Here is a 14,935-nt window from a genome sequence, read left to right as displayed (position 1 = left end):
ATCATTGCATGCCTCGAGAAGCCGGCCACTCAGGCGGAAAATGCTGAAACGTTAAATGTTGTAAAAAAGAAGCATACAAAACCAACTGACTCGACTGAAATATCGCACGTTAATTAATTAAAATCAAATACACACAATACTTCAGTGCATGAGAGAGCTGAGATGCACAGATCTACAATGACTTTATCTGTGCTGTGAGCCGCTAGTTGAACAAAATGAGGGCGCTGTGCCGCTGGGACAGTCACTTTACTGGTTCCCATTCTCTTATACGGTACCTAAACACGTTACATTTATACTTGCGAAGCAGACAAAGTACCAGCGTGATACATAGCAACAGCCTGACAGCAGCGTGCGAGTAATTCTGTTCAGTACGCATACGGTATGTAGCCATGGCTGACGTTGCTTTGGCATTGTAATGTTTACAGAATAAAAACTTGTGAAAATTTATTTTTTACAAATGCATTGAAAGCCACCACTTACCCTAGTTTAAGATTGTTCAGGTAAGTAAAATGGTTTAACAACAAGCTTTGTGCTAAAGTGGAAATCCCTTTTAGAACTCAATTACGTAGGCCTAGGCCTTGAGCTTTTAAAAATGCTACAAATTTTGTACCCAAGCCTGCAAATACTGGACGGGTGATTTTGCACAATGCCTTTTCTACCATTGTGCAAAATAAACCATGCAGCTTTTGCGATAAGGCTGTAGGCATGGTGGGTTGGCCTAGGCCTAGTCCCAGTAACTTGGACCCTACAATTTACAATACAAATCGCCTTTTTTTAACATTTGGACATGGTTGATTGATAGTAAGGTTCAAGTGCCTTCCATAGGCTTTTGCTTCCATTAATTTGTTTCACTCAAAATAGCTTGTATCCCGAATCCAAATCCTCCAAATTCACCTCCACAAGGGTCCTTAAACATGTTAAACTGTCTAGTAGGCCTAATTAATACTCCTGGCTTAGGATCAAGTGAGAATCGAAGATTCCAGTAGACGTAATAATGGTAAGGTTTACTCACATTTGTGAAGAAAAGAGAAATTTTCCCCTCAAATCGGAAACGGTCTTGTCTTTGAGTGCGATGTCACCATCTCTTTTTTCAAATAGTGATTTGAACTGTATGTTGATGTCCTGGAGATGACATTGTGGTGCACCGATCTCTAGTAGGGAACTATTCACAAAAAGCATGCCGTGTTGGCACACACGCACCCATGACTGATTCCCAAGGACTGCAATGTCCATTGTACAGTGTTGATGCGATCACAGCTACCGGACTTACGGCACTCGGGAATCAGTTGTCGGCACGCGTGTGCCGACAAAGCATGCTTTTTGTGAAGAGTCCGCTTAACTAGCATTTATAGCTTAGTTTGTAAATGTTTCAGTGTCTAAAACTCTGTAGTCTCTCAAGAATCAGACAGGGACACGGTTGCTAGCTGAGGAACTCTTTCTCCCCTAAACACAGGTCCGACCGCATGCATTGCGCAGAAGTTGTACGGGATAGCTTTGCCAGGCATTTGTACATTAGTGAACAGATACAGGGAGAAAAGCACTCAGTCCGTTGTGAAGTGCAGTCAATGAATAGCCCATGCTGAGTGTGAAATTTTAGTTCAAGTTTAGTGTAAAATTTACACTAAATTTGAACTACAAATTATTTAATAAGAGTAGGCCTTCGGTACAAAGTGTCCATGGTATCAACCTGTCCAGATGCAATGCTTTAATCAGATGTGTTTCTCCATTATTTTTGTTCGGTTTTGACAAACAGGAAAGACAGTGCCAGATTAGTGACTAAATTTTCACTCGTAAGCCACCAGCACTATGGGCCAAACTTTGGCACGGGCCGCCCAGTGGACCTCCGTCAGCGAAGGGGGAGAGGGCAAGCTGGAATTCAACCGGGCCAATGAGATCCTGCTGAACAGCTTCATCCGCTTTGTGGAGGCCTTCCCTTCCAAGCACCCTCAAGAGGCTGCCCTTGTGTTCAAGACGCCGCTGGTGTGGAAGACAGTGCTGGATACTTCCGAATTTAGTGGGGACTACGAGCGAAGGTAAATCACTTGAACATTTGAGAGCGTGTAGCCTAGAGGTTACTGCAATTTGTTTACTGCAATTTGTCAAAATTATCCGATTTGGGGGTTTGTGATTTACTTTGTGTATCATTCCACAAACTTGTGTTTTTTAAGATCACTGCATTGAGAAAAAAAACCAAGAAAAATGCAGTTTATTTTTAACCCTCGGAGTGCAGCTCTTGTAACTTGTCTTTGAAAAATCCATGGGCCACAGGACGTTCCCAAGTGCATGTACAATGCACAGGCGTGGCTGACCTGCCGACCTGCAGTCACTGCGCGACCACTGTACATCTACATGTGCATGTGCACGATCGACCACACAGTCATTGTTTGCCCTCCACACATACACACGTCGGTCAAAACCCTCTACACGCTGTCAGTGCCCAGCATAAACACTTCATAAATAAACAATATGGAAACTATCCTTGCATTTTGGGCATGAAAGTTACTGTTATTGGAAAAACAGAAAGCTAAATGTCTTGAAATGAAATACATATCTGTGCAGTAACCGCTCAGTCCTCGTGCAGATGTCACATGGAGTGTGCGTAACTGTGTATCAACAGCTTTGGTTTTTATTTAACAGCAATGATGGATTGTGTTCCAAAGTCAAAGACAAGAATGACCAGCCCTTGTTGCTTGTTGAGAAGCTGGGTGAGCTGAACCACAAAGTCCATGTGTCTACGCTAGGAGAACTGAGCAATCTGCTGAAGGCCATAGGCAACAAGAAGATGGCAGAGGCTAGGGCCATCTTGGAAGGTATGATACCAACTTAGTGTCCCTTGATTTGATTTGAAGGAAGAGGGAATCAGGCAGGAGCCATACATTTTGACTCAATAACAGAAAAGCACATCTTACTTATTTTATTGTTATCCTGTGCATAGTGGCTGGGTGGTTAAGAGTTGGTGGCTCCTGATCATAGGGTAGAGGGTTCAAATCAATCCGGAGGGGAGGGATCAAGTCACTTTACCTCTTAACCTCTCTACACCTGAGGGTAACAGGTACCTTTGATGAGGGGAAGATGGTTGTCATGTTGAGCCCTTTGTGTCTGGGTTGGTGGCATTGAGCTCTAAATTCCCCAGGGAGTGGAGATGGTTTCAGGAACGTTCAGATGTTGTGAGCTTGATGAACATGGAACATCAGTACCTTTGAATGACAGATTGTCATGTCATTAATATAAAGTCCTTATTAAAAAATCTTGCATTAAGTATGAAATTGGGCATGAAATTTAAGTCTATTGGCCCCAAACTATTTGTTCAAATAAAGTAGTTCCACAGTAGTTCCAAACATGATCTGTTCCAATTTAGTATTTCTTTCTCTGTTAAAGTAAGGCCCTAAGAGTATTTGCCAAAAATCATGAGAGTGCCATAAAGACCTCGGTTTTAGTACTGAGCAGACGAGATGATGTTAGTGTGCGCCTTATAAACGGTGTATTATTATTTTTCTCTGTCGACAGCTAACAGAGACCCTGTGGCCAAGATCCTCGGGGATGGCTTTGCCACAGTAGAAGGGGAGGATAACTCCACCCTGCGCTTACTGGAGCAGACCAGCAAGGAGGCGGGGGACACTACCGCTGAGGAGAACCAGACTAAACTCCGCCTGCTGCTCCTGGCCCAGCAGTTTGACATGGAGCTGATGAGGAACAGCATCAAGGAGCTGTCGCAGTAAGACTTCTCTCTCTTGAATTTTGCTTCAAACCACATAAAAGCTGACTTAATTTGTTTATCTTTGGTGCCGTAAACATGTACTTCTTTATCTGTGGAAAAGGAAATTCATGCGAAAAATGCATGTGCTGTGCACCATATACATTGTAAGCACAAATCGAAGATCACACAAATCATGTTCATGAGTGGAATGCAATCAAAATTGTTTCTCAATTTGCCATTGTATGAGGCGGTCTTGTAGTTGAGACCCCTTAGACCCTCACAAGATCCCCACAAGACCATCATTGGACCAACACAAGACCTCCATGATATGGTCTTAAACAGTATTTACAGTCTTGTGCAATTTTACTGAAACATCATGAAGGAACAAAGATTATCTTCCTTCCCAAAGATAACCTTTATTTCAAAAACTACCTCCCTTAAGAAAAAAAAAGTCATGTTAATCTTTTATTGCTCTATTGAAGCTTTTGTGGCAGTAAATCTTTGCAAAATTTATCTGTTTTTTGTACAAGTGGTTGGGGGAGTCAAACCGCTCTTTTTTGATTAGATAGAAACACAATTGAGTTCTCTTGAATAAATTTAACCTGTCACATGAATATTCACCTTGCAGAGAAATCCGTCTGACACCTCAGCTGGTCAACAATGAGATCCACCTGCTGCAATCCTTCGCTGGCACAGACAGCAGCTGTGCCCTGGAGAGAATCCAGCACATCCTGGAGTATGAGTTTGACAATGGCTGCCATGCCCCTCCCTGGAGGCAGGTCAATGGCGACATCTGCTACCTGCTCATCAAGCCCCTGGACGGGGACGAGGTGTCGGTCACAGCCAACACTAGTGGCTGCTATGTCAACAAGGTTGGTAGATGAGGGAAAGGGCGAGGGGTTACTTACATGAGGGCAGCGATGTCTAGTCAAACTTTGTGTTACATTCTCTTGCATGAGTGCTTTGATGAAACTCAATACAGAGTCTGTAGCATAGCACTGGCGCTCACTATACAGTTCACTTGGCCACTGTTGGACAATTATGTTATTCAACAATTTTCATTTAACAATTTTCAGGGAGTTACCAGCAATCTGGACGAGTCCAACTTTGATCGTGAGGGTGAGACATTCAAGGATCTGGTCAGCCTCCTATCGGCCCAGAGCAGGAAATTCCGGGACATCATCAGCAGCAAAGAGTTTGCTCTGCACGAAGAGAAGAAAACGGAACAGCTGAATGCATATGAGGATGCCCATGTGGACGACGAGCCTGACAAACCGATGGAGAAGGAGAAAGCAAAGGAGGAGAAAGAAGAGAAGGTCATCAAGGAAAAGGTCAGGTGTCAACAGAGGTCATGTCTACATATACAAATTAGAGTGGGACTTAGTTACTGCCAAGTGGAAATGAGATGCTTTGTAAATTTATACACTAAGCAAGAATAAAGTATTATAGAAGCCATGACAGTTTGAATGGTAACCTTTTTCGCTGGAAACATTTCTTCTCCTTTGCGCAACTTGAAGCTAACCAATTCCATACAATTAGCTTTTTAGAACAAATTTGAGCTCAAACTGTTGTGCGACTGCTGGTCAATTGTGTCTCACCAAGTGCATGTGCAATTCCGTAATACTTAATCAACCCTAGTCAAACTATTCAGCACCCAGTCTCAGTTGCATCTCTTGTTGCTTTAGGGCTTCTTATTATATTCATTTCAATGGTTCCCTCTGCTTAATTTCAAAGAAGGCTGTCGATAACCAGCAACTCTTACCATACCCCAGGGCCTGGTTCCAAGTGGTCAACTAGATAGTCTGACCACCCATCACTTGACTTTCATAGTCACTGTTAGAACTTGCCAAAGTTGTGACTCTGCTCAGTACTGTCTCTTCCAGTACACTAGCTATTTTGTGTATTATACACAAGTATTTGCTGTTATGGTTGATTAATGCCTCATTGTATTACATTTTGTAGTTGCTCGGTGCTCTGTGTTCAGTAGTAATAAACACCATTTGAGCAAAAATGAACAAATATGCCCTAGATGTACAGATAGTCATCATTTACATCTGCTGCTGTGTTCTTATCTACAGACCAAAAAAACTAAGAAGAAAACCTCTCCCAGCAAGAAGATGCAACCCACGCTGAATTGGAAGAATGAGGAGAACAAAGTCAAGCAAGAGAAAGTTGATAAACCGGAGAAGAAAGTGTCTAGGCAAGCTAGGTGAGTCTAGAGATCAGTGCACTCTAACCCCTATTGAGTATGTCTTAAGAGCTCATAAGGGAACGTGAGGTTGGGCGGTTTGAATCCAGCAGCTGGTTACATGTTGGTTCCATTGCAGTAATAGCTTCTAATTTTAGTGGTTGGATTCTCTCTAATGCTTACAATATTGTAGCAGTGAAGAACAAAACCAATCAGTAAATTTCATATCCCAGATGCAAAGTTACTGTATTTCATTGCTTGCAGTGAGTCAGAAAGATTGTTTTCCCTGTTCTCGTGAGACACTAAGTCCTCATTGGTTGCTGCATGCATGCTTTAGTGGCTTGCACAGTCACTTATTGTGTCATACCCTGTGATTATTGCAGTGACCGTAAAACCAAGACCCCAGCTCTGGAGGAGGAGTATTCAGAGAGTTCCTCAGAGAGTGAAGAGGAAGAAGAATCTACAGACCGACGCCAGGAGCAGAACTCAGATCTACCCTCAGAGTACTGGCAGATCCAGAAACTGGTCAAATACCTCAAGGTGGGTTTTATTGAAGGCAGACTAAGGGATGTGTTGAGCACAGAAGTCAGTCTCTGCAAGTTCCTTTTGAATGGGAATGTTTTCATGATTATAACCCCCCCCAAGTTTACATTTGCAGGCATTTGTCCTTATTTGTTTGCATTTGGGTGAAGGAATGTCAGTCAAGCACAACAGGAGTCATGAAAACGTTCTAGAGGCAAAAGCCCAAACATGTTGCTGGATATGGTTGACTGATCATGCAGATGGCCTCCGGATATAACATGCCTGTGAAGTTAAAAGAGCCATTTTTGTAGAATCAGGGGTCAACAGAATCCACTTCCAAGGTCTGGGCTGTCCCATGACTGATCTTTTTAGAATGTAGCATGCAAGTATTGACACTCATTACGAGTACATTTGGAAAGTTTGAATTTAATCTGAGAGTGCTTTGTTGTTAAAATCATTCACATTTTCATTCACATGTTGGCCTAGATGTACTGAGCAGATGTCAATTTGTGAAGTGATCATTTTTGGCCCACCTGTGTGAAAATGACTCCCAAAGGCTCAGCATGAAGAAAATATACATTGTGGCAATGGGGGAAAGATTGGCCACTCCAATTCTTTTAAGGTTCAATCAATTGTCATTGTGAGAGTACTTTTTTTTGACCCCTCAGGGAGGTAACCAGACAGCCACCGTGATTGCATTGTGTGCCATGAGAGACTTCAATCTGTCTCAAGAGACTTGTCAATTGGCTATCCGAGATGTCGGTGGACTGGATGTTCTTATCAACTTGCTAGAGACCAACGCCATCAAGTGCAAGGTGAGCACCCATTCCTTGGGTTGTGTGGGGTCCATTTACACCAGTGAGTGTTAACAGAATACGTTGGAGAAAACTGGTGTACGGTGCAATATTTTACATTTACATACAAAGCAGTAACCACTTGATATGCCAGTAAGTGACTCTCCACCATAAAGATAGCACTCCATAGGACGAACAGCCTGTGATGTCATACATAAAAATCCACTGATTGGCCAGGGCAAGCCGTCTCTGTGCAATATCTTTGAAAAAATCATGCAGGTTTCGAAACACAGCAGTTCACTGTCATATCGTGCAGTCTGTCCACGCAGTGTAACAGTCCCATAGGAAACATACTCCACATATGTTATCATGCAGAATAGCCTTTACTGCATGGTTTGGAAATGAGTCCTCAATAAACAAGGAAGTTCTTAACTGCACAAATTGTGTTGTAGTACTTTCTTCACGTGACTTTGAGTTATACATAATTTAGTTTTCTGTTGAAATGTTTGAAGTCCATGGCGTCATTGTGTGGGTGTAACATGGCTTTCACATGATGCCTCTGGCATTTTGAGTTTGAACAAGACCTCTCTTTGTGTCACCCGTTGGAAAGACCGCTTTTCTCAACATTTTGTCTGCTTTTTTTTGGTGGTGATTTTAGTACTGTAAGGAGACCCTTCTGTTGAATATTTAATATATAGCCCCAGAAATAAGATGAGGTCAGATTCATAGAAAAGGAATATTTACATGAAAAAATGTTACTGGTGTAAATTCTTGATTTCCAAAACCAGATTGGCTCGCTGAAGATCCTAAAGGAGATATCCCGCAATACCCAGATCCGCAAGGCCATTGCAGACCTGGGTGGCCTACAGACCATGGTGGACATCCTGGAGGCCTCCGACAAGGATCTGAAGTGTCTGTCGGCAGAGACCATTGCCAATGTGGCCAAGTTCAGAAGGGCTCGCCGCACGGTCAGGCAGCATGGAGGCATCCGTAAACTTGTGAGTTGAGGAAGTTTGTTTGTAATTAGAAAGTTTTGCTTTTGTCATCATGGAAGTGCCTAATAGCCTTCATTTGGTCATGCCCTGGATGTCAGTCATGGTTGTTGTTTTGCATTGCAAAAAACCTTTTTCTTCAAACCGAATTGTTTTGTTGAAAAACACAACTGCATTGGTTAAATATAATATATATTGATCTTTGCAAAGACTTTCTTTGACAAAAATGGGAAACTACATCATAGAAATGCGTGTGTATTTACAACAGTAGTAAAGGGCAATAAATATGAAAATATTTCAAGTGTAAGAAAATGTGTTTAGTAATTTAAACTCTTTTTATTAGAGCCATGCAAAGTTTGCTTTTCTTTAGTTTTCTCCTGTCTTCCAAGCAGAGCTAATTTCTCTGATCTCATCCAGGTGGCCTTGTTGGACTGCGCCCCCATCGGCTCCGTCCCCGTCACCCCAGAGTCTGAGAAGGACGTGGAGGTAGCCAAGTGTGGTGCCCTGGCTCTGTGGAGTTGCAGCAAGAGCACCAAGAATAAACAGGCCATCCGCAAGGCCGGAGGCATTCCCCTGCTGGCCCGCCTCCTCAAGTCACGCCACGAGGACATGCTCATCCCGGTCGTCGGCACACTGCAGGAGTGCTCCTCAGAGGTAAGGGTCATCAAGTTGCCTCTGATTTTAAAAGAATGTGTTGACCTGGGAAGCCAGCTTAGGCCAGTGGTACTTTCCTTGCCTTTATTTCTGCAGCCCAGGTTTGAATCCTGCCAAGGTCAGTAGATTGACAGGTGGGATGGGTTTTCAGTCTCTAGCTGACTGCAGATTTTACCCAAAATATTGTGGGGTTTCATTGGTCACACCATCAGTAAAGGATGTCAGACAAAATGTTTAAGTACGGTAGCAATCATGACACAAAAATATGACCTGTAATTTCTGACATGACTTGGGAAAACTTACTTGTGACTTGATTTGACTCCGGAAATTTGACTTGAGACATGATTTGACTTACAAAAAAATAAATGATTATTTGACATAGAAAACTGACTTGATTACAAACAAAAATGAATCTGCACTAAAAGTTTACTGAAGTATACAGGACCAATGTTGAAGCAACCATGATGAAGAACCAGCCAGAGATTTATCCTGATTTTGTCTTCCCTCACAGCATAGCTACCGTTTGGCCATTCGCACCGAGGGCATGATAGAAGACCTGGTGAAGAACCTACACAGCGAGAACCAGGAGCTGCAGATGCACTGCGCCAGCGCCATCTTCAAGTGCGCCGAGGAGAAGGAGACCCGGGACCTGGTTCGACTGTACGGAGGCCTGGACCCGCTGGTGACCCTGCTCAACAACTCGGACAACAAGGAGCTGCTGGCCGCCGCCACGGGGGCCATCTGGAAGTGTGCTATGAGCCCCGAGAATGTATCACGCTTCCAGGAACTCAAGGCCATTGAGCTGCTGGTGGGCTTACTCAATGAACAGCCTGAGGAGGTGGGTTGGAAATCATTACGGGTTTGTTGAGCAATCTGTATAGGCAAACTGACAAGGTGCTTACATTGAAATTATGAACATGAATTACAGAAATTGACTGGAGGGGATTTGAACCTGTAACCTCTATATATTATATTATACTGGGGCTCTACCAACCCATACTCTACAAACTAAACAGTCAACCCCGTGTTGGTGGTTCTTTCCCATGTTGCAGTATCTTGCCAGATGGGGGGACAGTCGTCAAAAAGTTAACCTGTAAACATGATAAGCAAAATTAGCAGTGTTGCAAATGTTGGAAATGGTGAATGAGTATCACTCAATGAGGATATTTCTTTTGTTAAGACAGGTCATCAAACCATGTAGAGAAAAACCAACAAGGTGCTCACCTCATAATTATAAAGATGAACAAAAAAATTGATTGACATATTCAGTTCATCACTGTGTTTGTGACTACATCATAGGTGTGCGCGCTTTACTTGGGAAATTATGGCTAAGTTTCCAACTTTACGTCGGGTTCCAGTGATTTTGTCACACCACTGTTGCAATGATGTGTGCATAATGAATCAGAACGGGATACGCTTCTTATGTTCTTGTTGAAAACTTTCACGCCAACTGTGAGCAGTAGCCATGTTTTGCTGCAGCGTTCTAACAAGAAAGGAAACCAGGGATTAATGTCATTGTTTAGAATTAGAATGGTAGAAAACGTGTACAAAATTCATGTACATCTCACAGCCCCGATGTGCTGATGTTTGAGTGTTCATGGCTCCAATATTTCCTCCGAAGTTGGCACACTTTGTGGTTTGTGCCGTCTGTTATACAGTCCTTTCATGGGAAAAAGGCATCAAAATTTCTAAAACCCATGGCTCCAGAAATGAGATAATCTGTAGAAGACTTCCCGGCCAGCCTTTCCTGGTGTCAAAATGGAGCTTTCTAATTTTCATTTATGGTGAAAGAGCCCTATGTTGTTGTAAATGCCATCATAATAGTTTAGTTTAGTCATCATCTTTTTGTATGCTTAATTTTCTACAAAGCGCCACATGTATTCATAGGTACCCCTACTTTCAAAAACAGGTCTTGGTCAATGTGGTTGGAGCATTGGGAGAATGTGCAGCACAGGAACCCTCTAATCGCATGTCCATCCGTAAAGCAGGCGGTATCCCTCCACTGGTCAACCTACTGACGGGTACCAACCAGGCCCTCCTGGTCAATGTCACCAAGGCAGTCGGTGCCTGCGCTACGGAAGCTGACAACATGGGGTAAGTTGCTGTGAGTTGATCATTAGAGATGACAGATGCCCTTCTGTTGATGCTCGGAATTGATTGTAGACACATAGTCTGGGATATTCCAATCAGATTAGCATCCACTGTTTTATCAGTGATTAAGCCAAGATAAGTTGAACTTGCAATAATGTCCAAGGGCTCAGAAAACCACATTTTAAAACCCATGGGTCCTATTTGACAATCTGAGACAACATAGTCTCTGGTAGCCTGGTTTCACGTTGGTAACTAAACAATAAGTCCAACACTATGTGTGTCTGTCGTCAATTACAGTTTCTTAAGCGAATGTCAGCCATTAATTCAGATAAATTCACAATAACCCTGTAACCAATAAAACCTGAAATTATGTATTTGTCAGATACCATGGAAGACTTTAATCTTGTATAATTCTGAATTGGATTGGCCTTTATTCCTTAATGTCACCCAATCTAACAAAATGAGTCACAGGCTGCCTTTTAAACAAAGAAACTTGCACCATGGACTTCAGTAGGATCCCTTAATATTTTTCACCCACATAATGCTCATTTTCATCAGGATGCCAGACTGAAAGATACATCTGAGCACAAAGCTCAGTGTGCTCTGTTTAATGCAAACTAAAACAAACTTAATGAAGGGGAAAAATAGCCTTGAGACTAAGGTTGTGGGTACATACAGGCCATTTTGAAAATTGAGGTTCCACAGGTGTGTCATGTTTGTGTCCCTGTGACACCTGACCTACGTAATTTGAAATAGAACATCAATGAAATCAACTTCAAATTGTTTTTATTTGTACAGCAGGTACATTTGTAACTTGCATCAGTTTCCGTCTCTTGGAAATCAAAGAATGTGCTCTTACAAAATCATGTCAGATGTAACAGGGACACGAAAAAATTGGACCCCAAAGAAAAGTAGCTTGATCTTTATACTACCGAGAGTGTGTGACATTCCTCTTGCAGCATCATTGACAGACTGGACGGTGTGCGTCTTCTCTGGTCATTGCTCAAGAACCAGAACCAGCAAGTTCAGGCCAGTGCAGCCTGGGCTATCTGCCCATGCATTGAGAACGCAAAGGTAGGCCTTCACATTTCACAGTACACCGTCGCATCTGTGGACCGCTATCTACCGTTGTTGTGGTTTTTAAGACCTGCTCTTTAGATGTTAGAGTCACATACTAGCCTTCCCAAACTGTGGCTAGCTGCCAGTGCAAACGAATAATTTACTAAGAATTTCCCAACCATATGTGATATACTTTCTGCAGCCTGTACAAATACTATGTAAATACTAGTGGTTTATACCTTATTTTGCCCAGGATGCTGGTGAGATGGTGAGATCCTTTGTGGGTGGTCTAGAGCTCATTGTCAGCCTTCTCAAGTCGGATGACAGGGAGGTGTTGGCCAGCGTGTGTGCGGCCATCGCTAACATTGCTAAGGATGAGGAAAACCTAGCTGTCATCACTGATCACGGTGTGGTGCCCATGTTGGCCAAGCTAGCCACCACTGTAAGTTTGGTCTGGATTCATGACTAGGGATAGGACCCATTGACATGGCCATTGGTAGCCAATATTGTGCGTAGTAAACCATATTGAAAGCCGTGGCTTCCCGTTACTGTTCACACTGACAGCAAGCACAACATGTTCCTGTTTGGAAAGTTAGTATCAACATAATGCTTTGCAAATTGAGCGGGTTTCTGCCTTGTGTTCACACATATAAATTTTGCTCGGCATAATTACCTGTTATAACTGCTTTCTGTTGTAATTCATCTGTATAAAGGGACCTCATAGCAACTCTAATTTGATTGGCATTTATTGCTCATAGCCTTGAAACCTCTAATATCCTTTATTATCAAAGAATCCATTAGATAATTCTTTCAGCCACTGTTGTAGGCAGAAATTTTAGCACCACATTCAGTAGGTAGTAGGAAAACTTCTGACAAAACTGCAGTCAAATCCAGTGTTGGATCTGCTCAAAAATAAAAACTGTACATTTATCAAGTGGTGATCATTATGCCTTTCTACACAAAAGAAGGTTGATTACTAATTGTATGCCCATTGCACTGGTGTCCAATCTTGGGACAAGTGATCATGTTGCACTAGTGTGGTATCTTTTGATCGGGCCCTGTACCCTGTTGTTGTCATTTCTGAACAGACGGACGACAAGCTGAGAAGGCACCTGGCTGATGCCATCGCACGCTGCTGCATGTGGGGCAACAACCGCGTGGCGTTTGGTCAGAACAGCGCTGTGGCACCGCTGGTGCGCTACCTGAAGTCGCCCGACATCAATGTGCACCGAGCCACAGCCACAGCCTTGTTCCAGCTCTCTAGGGATCCTAATAACTGCATCACCATGCACGAGAGTGGCGTGGTCAAGGTAGGAGGCAGATGTTTTTGTGACCCAAATCAGAAATATGTTTGTGATGTCCAAGCGATAACCAGGAATGTTTAAGTTTGGCCCTAAAAAATGCAGAAGAAACGGTTTCGTTACTTGAAAGAGACAAAGTACAGAGTAGCAGATGACATTGTTGACAAAAACATTTCGGTCATCAGCCTCTACTTTTCAAACGATCCCCAGCTATGCTAGCTCCATGTTGCTAGGTTCAACGGGACCCCTTTCATTTCACACAGTGAGCCCATGCCCTACCCACAATTAAGAAAGTTAGCTTGAAGTGACAATTATTTCTTGTCTTTTTTATCTTATCTCAGCTGTTGATCGACATGGTTGGCTCGGATGACTTTGCCCTACAAGAAGCGGCAGCTGGCTGTATCGGCAACATCAGACTACTAGCATTGGCCAATGAAAAGGCTAAATATAAATAAACCTCGCAAGAAAGATATCTTCAGTGTACATCTTTCCATCAAGTGGAGACGGTTCTGAGACAGGTAACTGGTATCTCTGTCACTTTGCATTTTCACTTCTGCTTGAGTTTACAATAGACTTCTGAAAAAACTGTGTTCAGAAGAAAAGTTCAAATTCATGGCTGAGCATATAACATAAGCATGTAACAGTAGCGATGTTAGGCTATTTATATCTGTTTGCATATCATAGAGTTTGGAATCAACAAATACAATTTTGTCAGTATCAGATCATCATGCAATGTTTAGCAGAGCCATGAACTTGATTCAAACAAGTGTGCTTGCTTAAAATAAGTCCAAGTGTTACAGCTTAGAATTGTTCAAATGAGAACAGGCAAGTGGCTCAGAGACACTGGTTTCACAGCATCATCAGCAGGATGAACTGGGGCAGAGAAACTGGTTTTTGAAAACAGTCAGTGTATATAAGTATGTACAAAATATGCAAAAACTACTTCAGGGCAACAGAAGTTACAACCAAAATGCTAATGTCTTCACTGTAAATTGGAGTATTTCCAAGGCTACTATTTGTCAAACTTTGGAACCAGCGTGAAGTATTGTGGAAAAGATTACCTAGAAATGCACAGCATTGTAAGTAGTGGATTTGGAGCTCTTGTGAAAGTTTGTTTAGGTCTATAGACTTGGATGTAGAGGAACCTTTCATTCTTCCAACTGTAAATACTTTCTGACAAGAAGCCATTTTGTTTACAAGAACTTAAAATACAAATTTTTACACTGGGTCATATGGAGTCATTCTTGAACTTGTACATACATGAATGAGGGTGTTAAATGAATGCAGTGTTACTTCTTTTATCACTTTGAAATTATTGGTTTTCCACCAGTTATTTGAAATTTGTAATAATTCCTTAATTTGCCGTAGAGATTTTCTTGTATTCCGTCCATGGAGATGTATAATATATATAGCGGTTCTAATCACTTAGTGCCTTGTAACAATTTTGGCATCAGTTCTGTCTTTCCAATAAAGAATTCAATGACATGTGTAAGGACAGTATTTGAACGTCCATGATCTGTTTTGTTCCTTCTGTGACCGTTTTGACCACCGGTTTGGCTGAGTTTTTCTGCAGACTGACATATTGACAAAAAGACGGCCAAGATGCAAATCTGCAGGAAAACATATAACGGAATTTG

The 14,935-nt window shown here is 42.4% G+C and overlaps 1 protein-coding gene across 2 annotated transcripts; it reads left to right on the top strand.

The window, feature by feature from the left end:
- The first annotated feature begins 293 nt into the window (after positions 1-293).
- On the top strand, positions 294-14,798 carry armc4 (armadillo repeat containing 4). 2 transcript variants are annotated; one of them, XM_022246232.2, is made up of 17 exons: positions 294-379; positions 1,754-2,033; positions 2,638-2,810; positions 3,508-3,715; positions 4,326-4,569; positions 4,774-5,028; positions 5,776-5,906; positions 6,269-6,425; positions 7,076-7,222; positions 7,990-8,199; positions 8,611-8,847; positions 9,359-9,685; positions 10,757-10,941; positions 11,898-12,012; positions 12,251-12,439; positions 13,086-13,307; positions 13,640-14,798. In XM_022246232.2, exons 2-17 carry the CDS (start codon positions 1,807-1,809, stop codon positions 13,751-13,753), a joined length of 3,141 nt encoding a protein of 1,046 aa, XP_022101924.2. In that variant the 5' UTR covers positions 294-379; positions 1,754-1,806; the 3' UTR covers positions 13,754-14,798. The 2 variants fall into 2 exon arrangements, with proteins under 2 accessions (XP_022101924.2, XP_022101913.2); XM_022246221.2 differs by having other exon boundaries at positions 342-500.
- Positions 14,799-14,935: the final 137 nt, after the last annotated feature.

This window comes from Acanthaster planci, linkage group LG03, assembly GCF_054643075.1.
Source record: "Acanthaster planci isolate LZ-2023a linkage group LG03, COTS_SCS, whole genome shotgun sequence".
NCBI lineage: Eukaryota > Metazoa > Echinodermata > Asteroidea > Valvatida > Acanthasteridae > Acanthaster > Acanthaster planci.
Note: the sequence above shows the minus strand (reverse complement) of the source record. Positions and strands in the feature narration are given on the sequence as shown.

What these genes read in the sequence shown, in the direction of transcription:
- armc4 (XM_022246232.2), top strand. Translation starts at nt 1,807, where the DNA reads ATGGGCCAAACTTTGGCACGGGCCGCCCAGTGGACCTCCGTCAGCGAA. An exon ending in AGTGGGGACTACGAGCGAAG is followed by an intron (nt 2,034 to 2,637) that starts GTAAATCACTTG and finishes TTTATTTAACAG; the next exon opens with CAATGATGGATTGTGTTCCA. An exon ending in AGCATCAAGGAGCTGTCGCA is followed by an intron (nt 3,716 to 4,325) that starts GTAAGACTTCTC and finishes TTCACCTTGCAG; the next exon opens with AGAAATCCGTCTGACACCTC.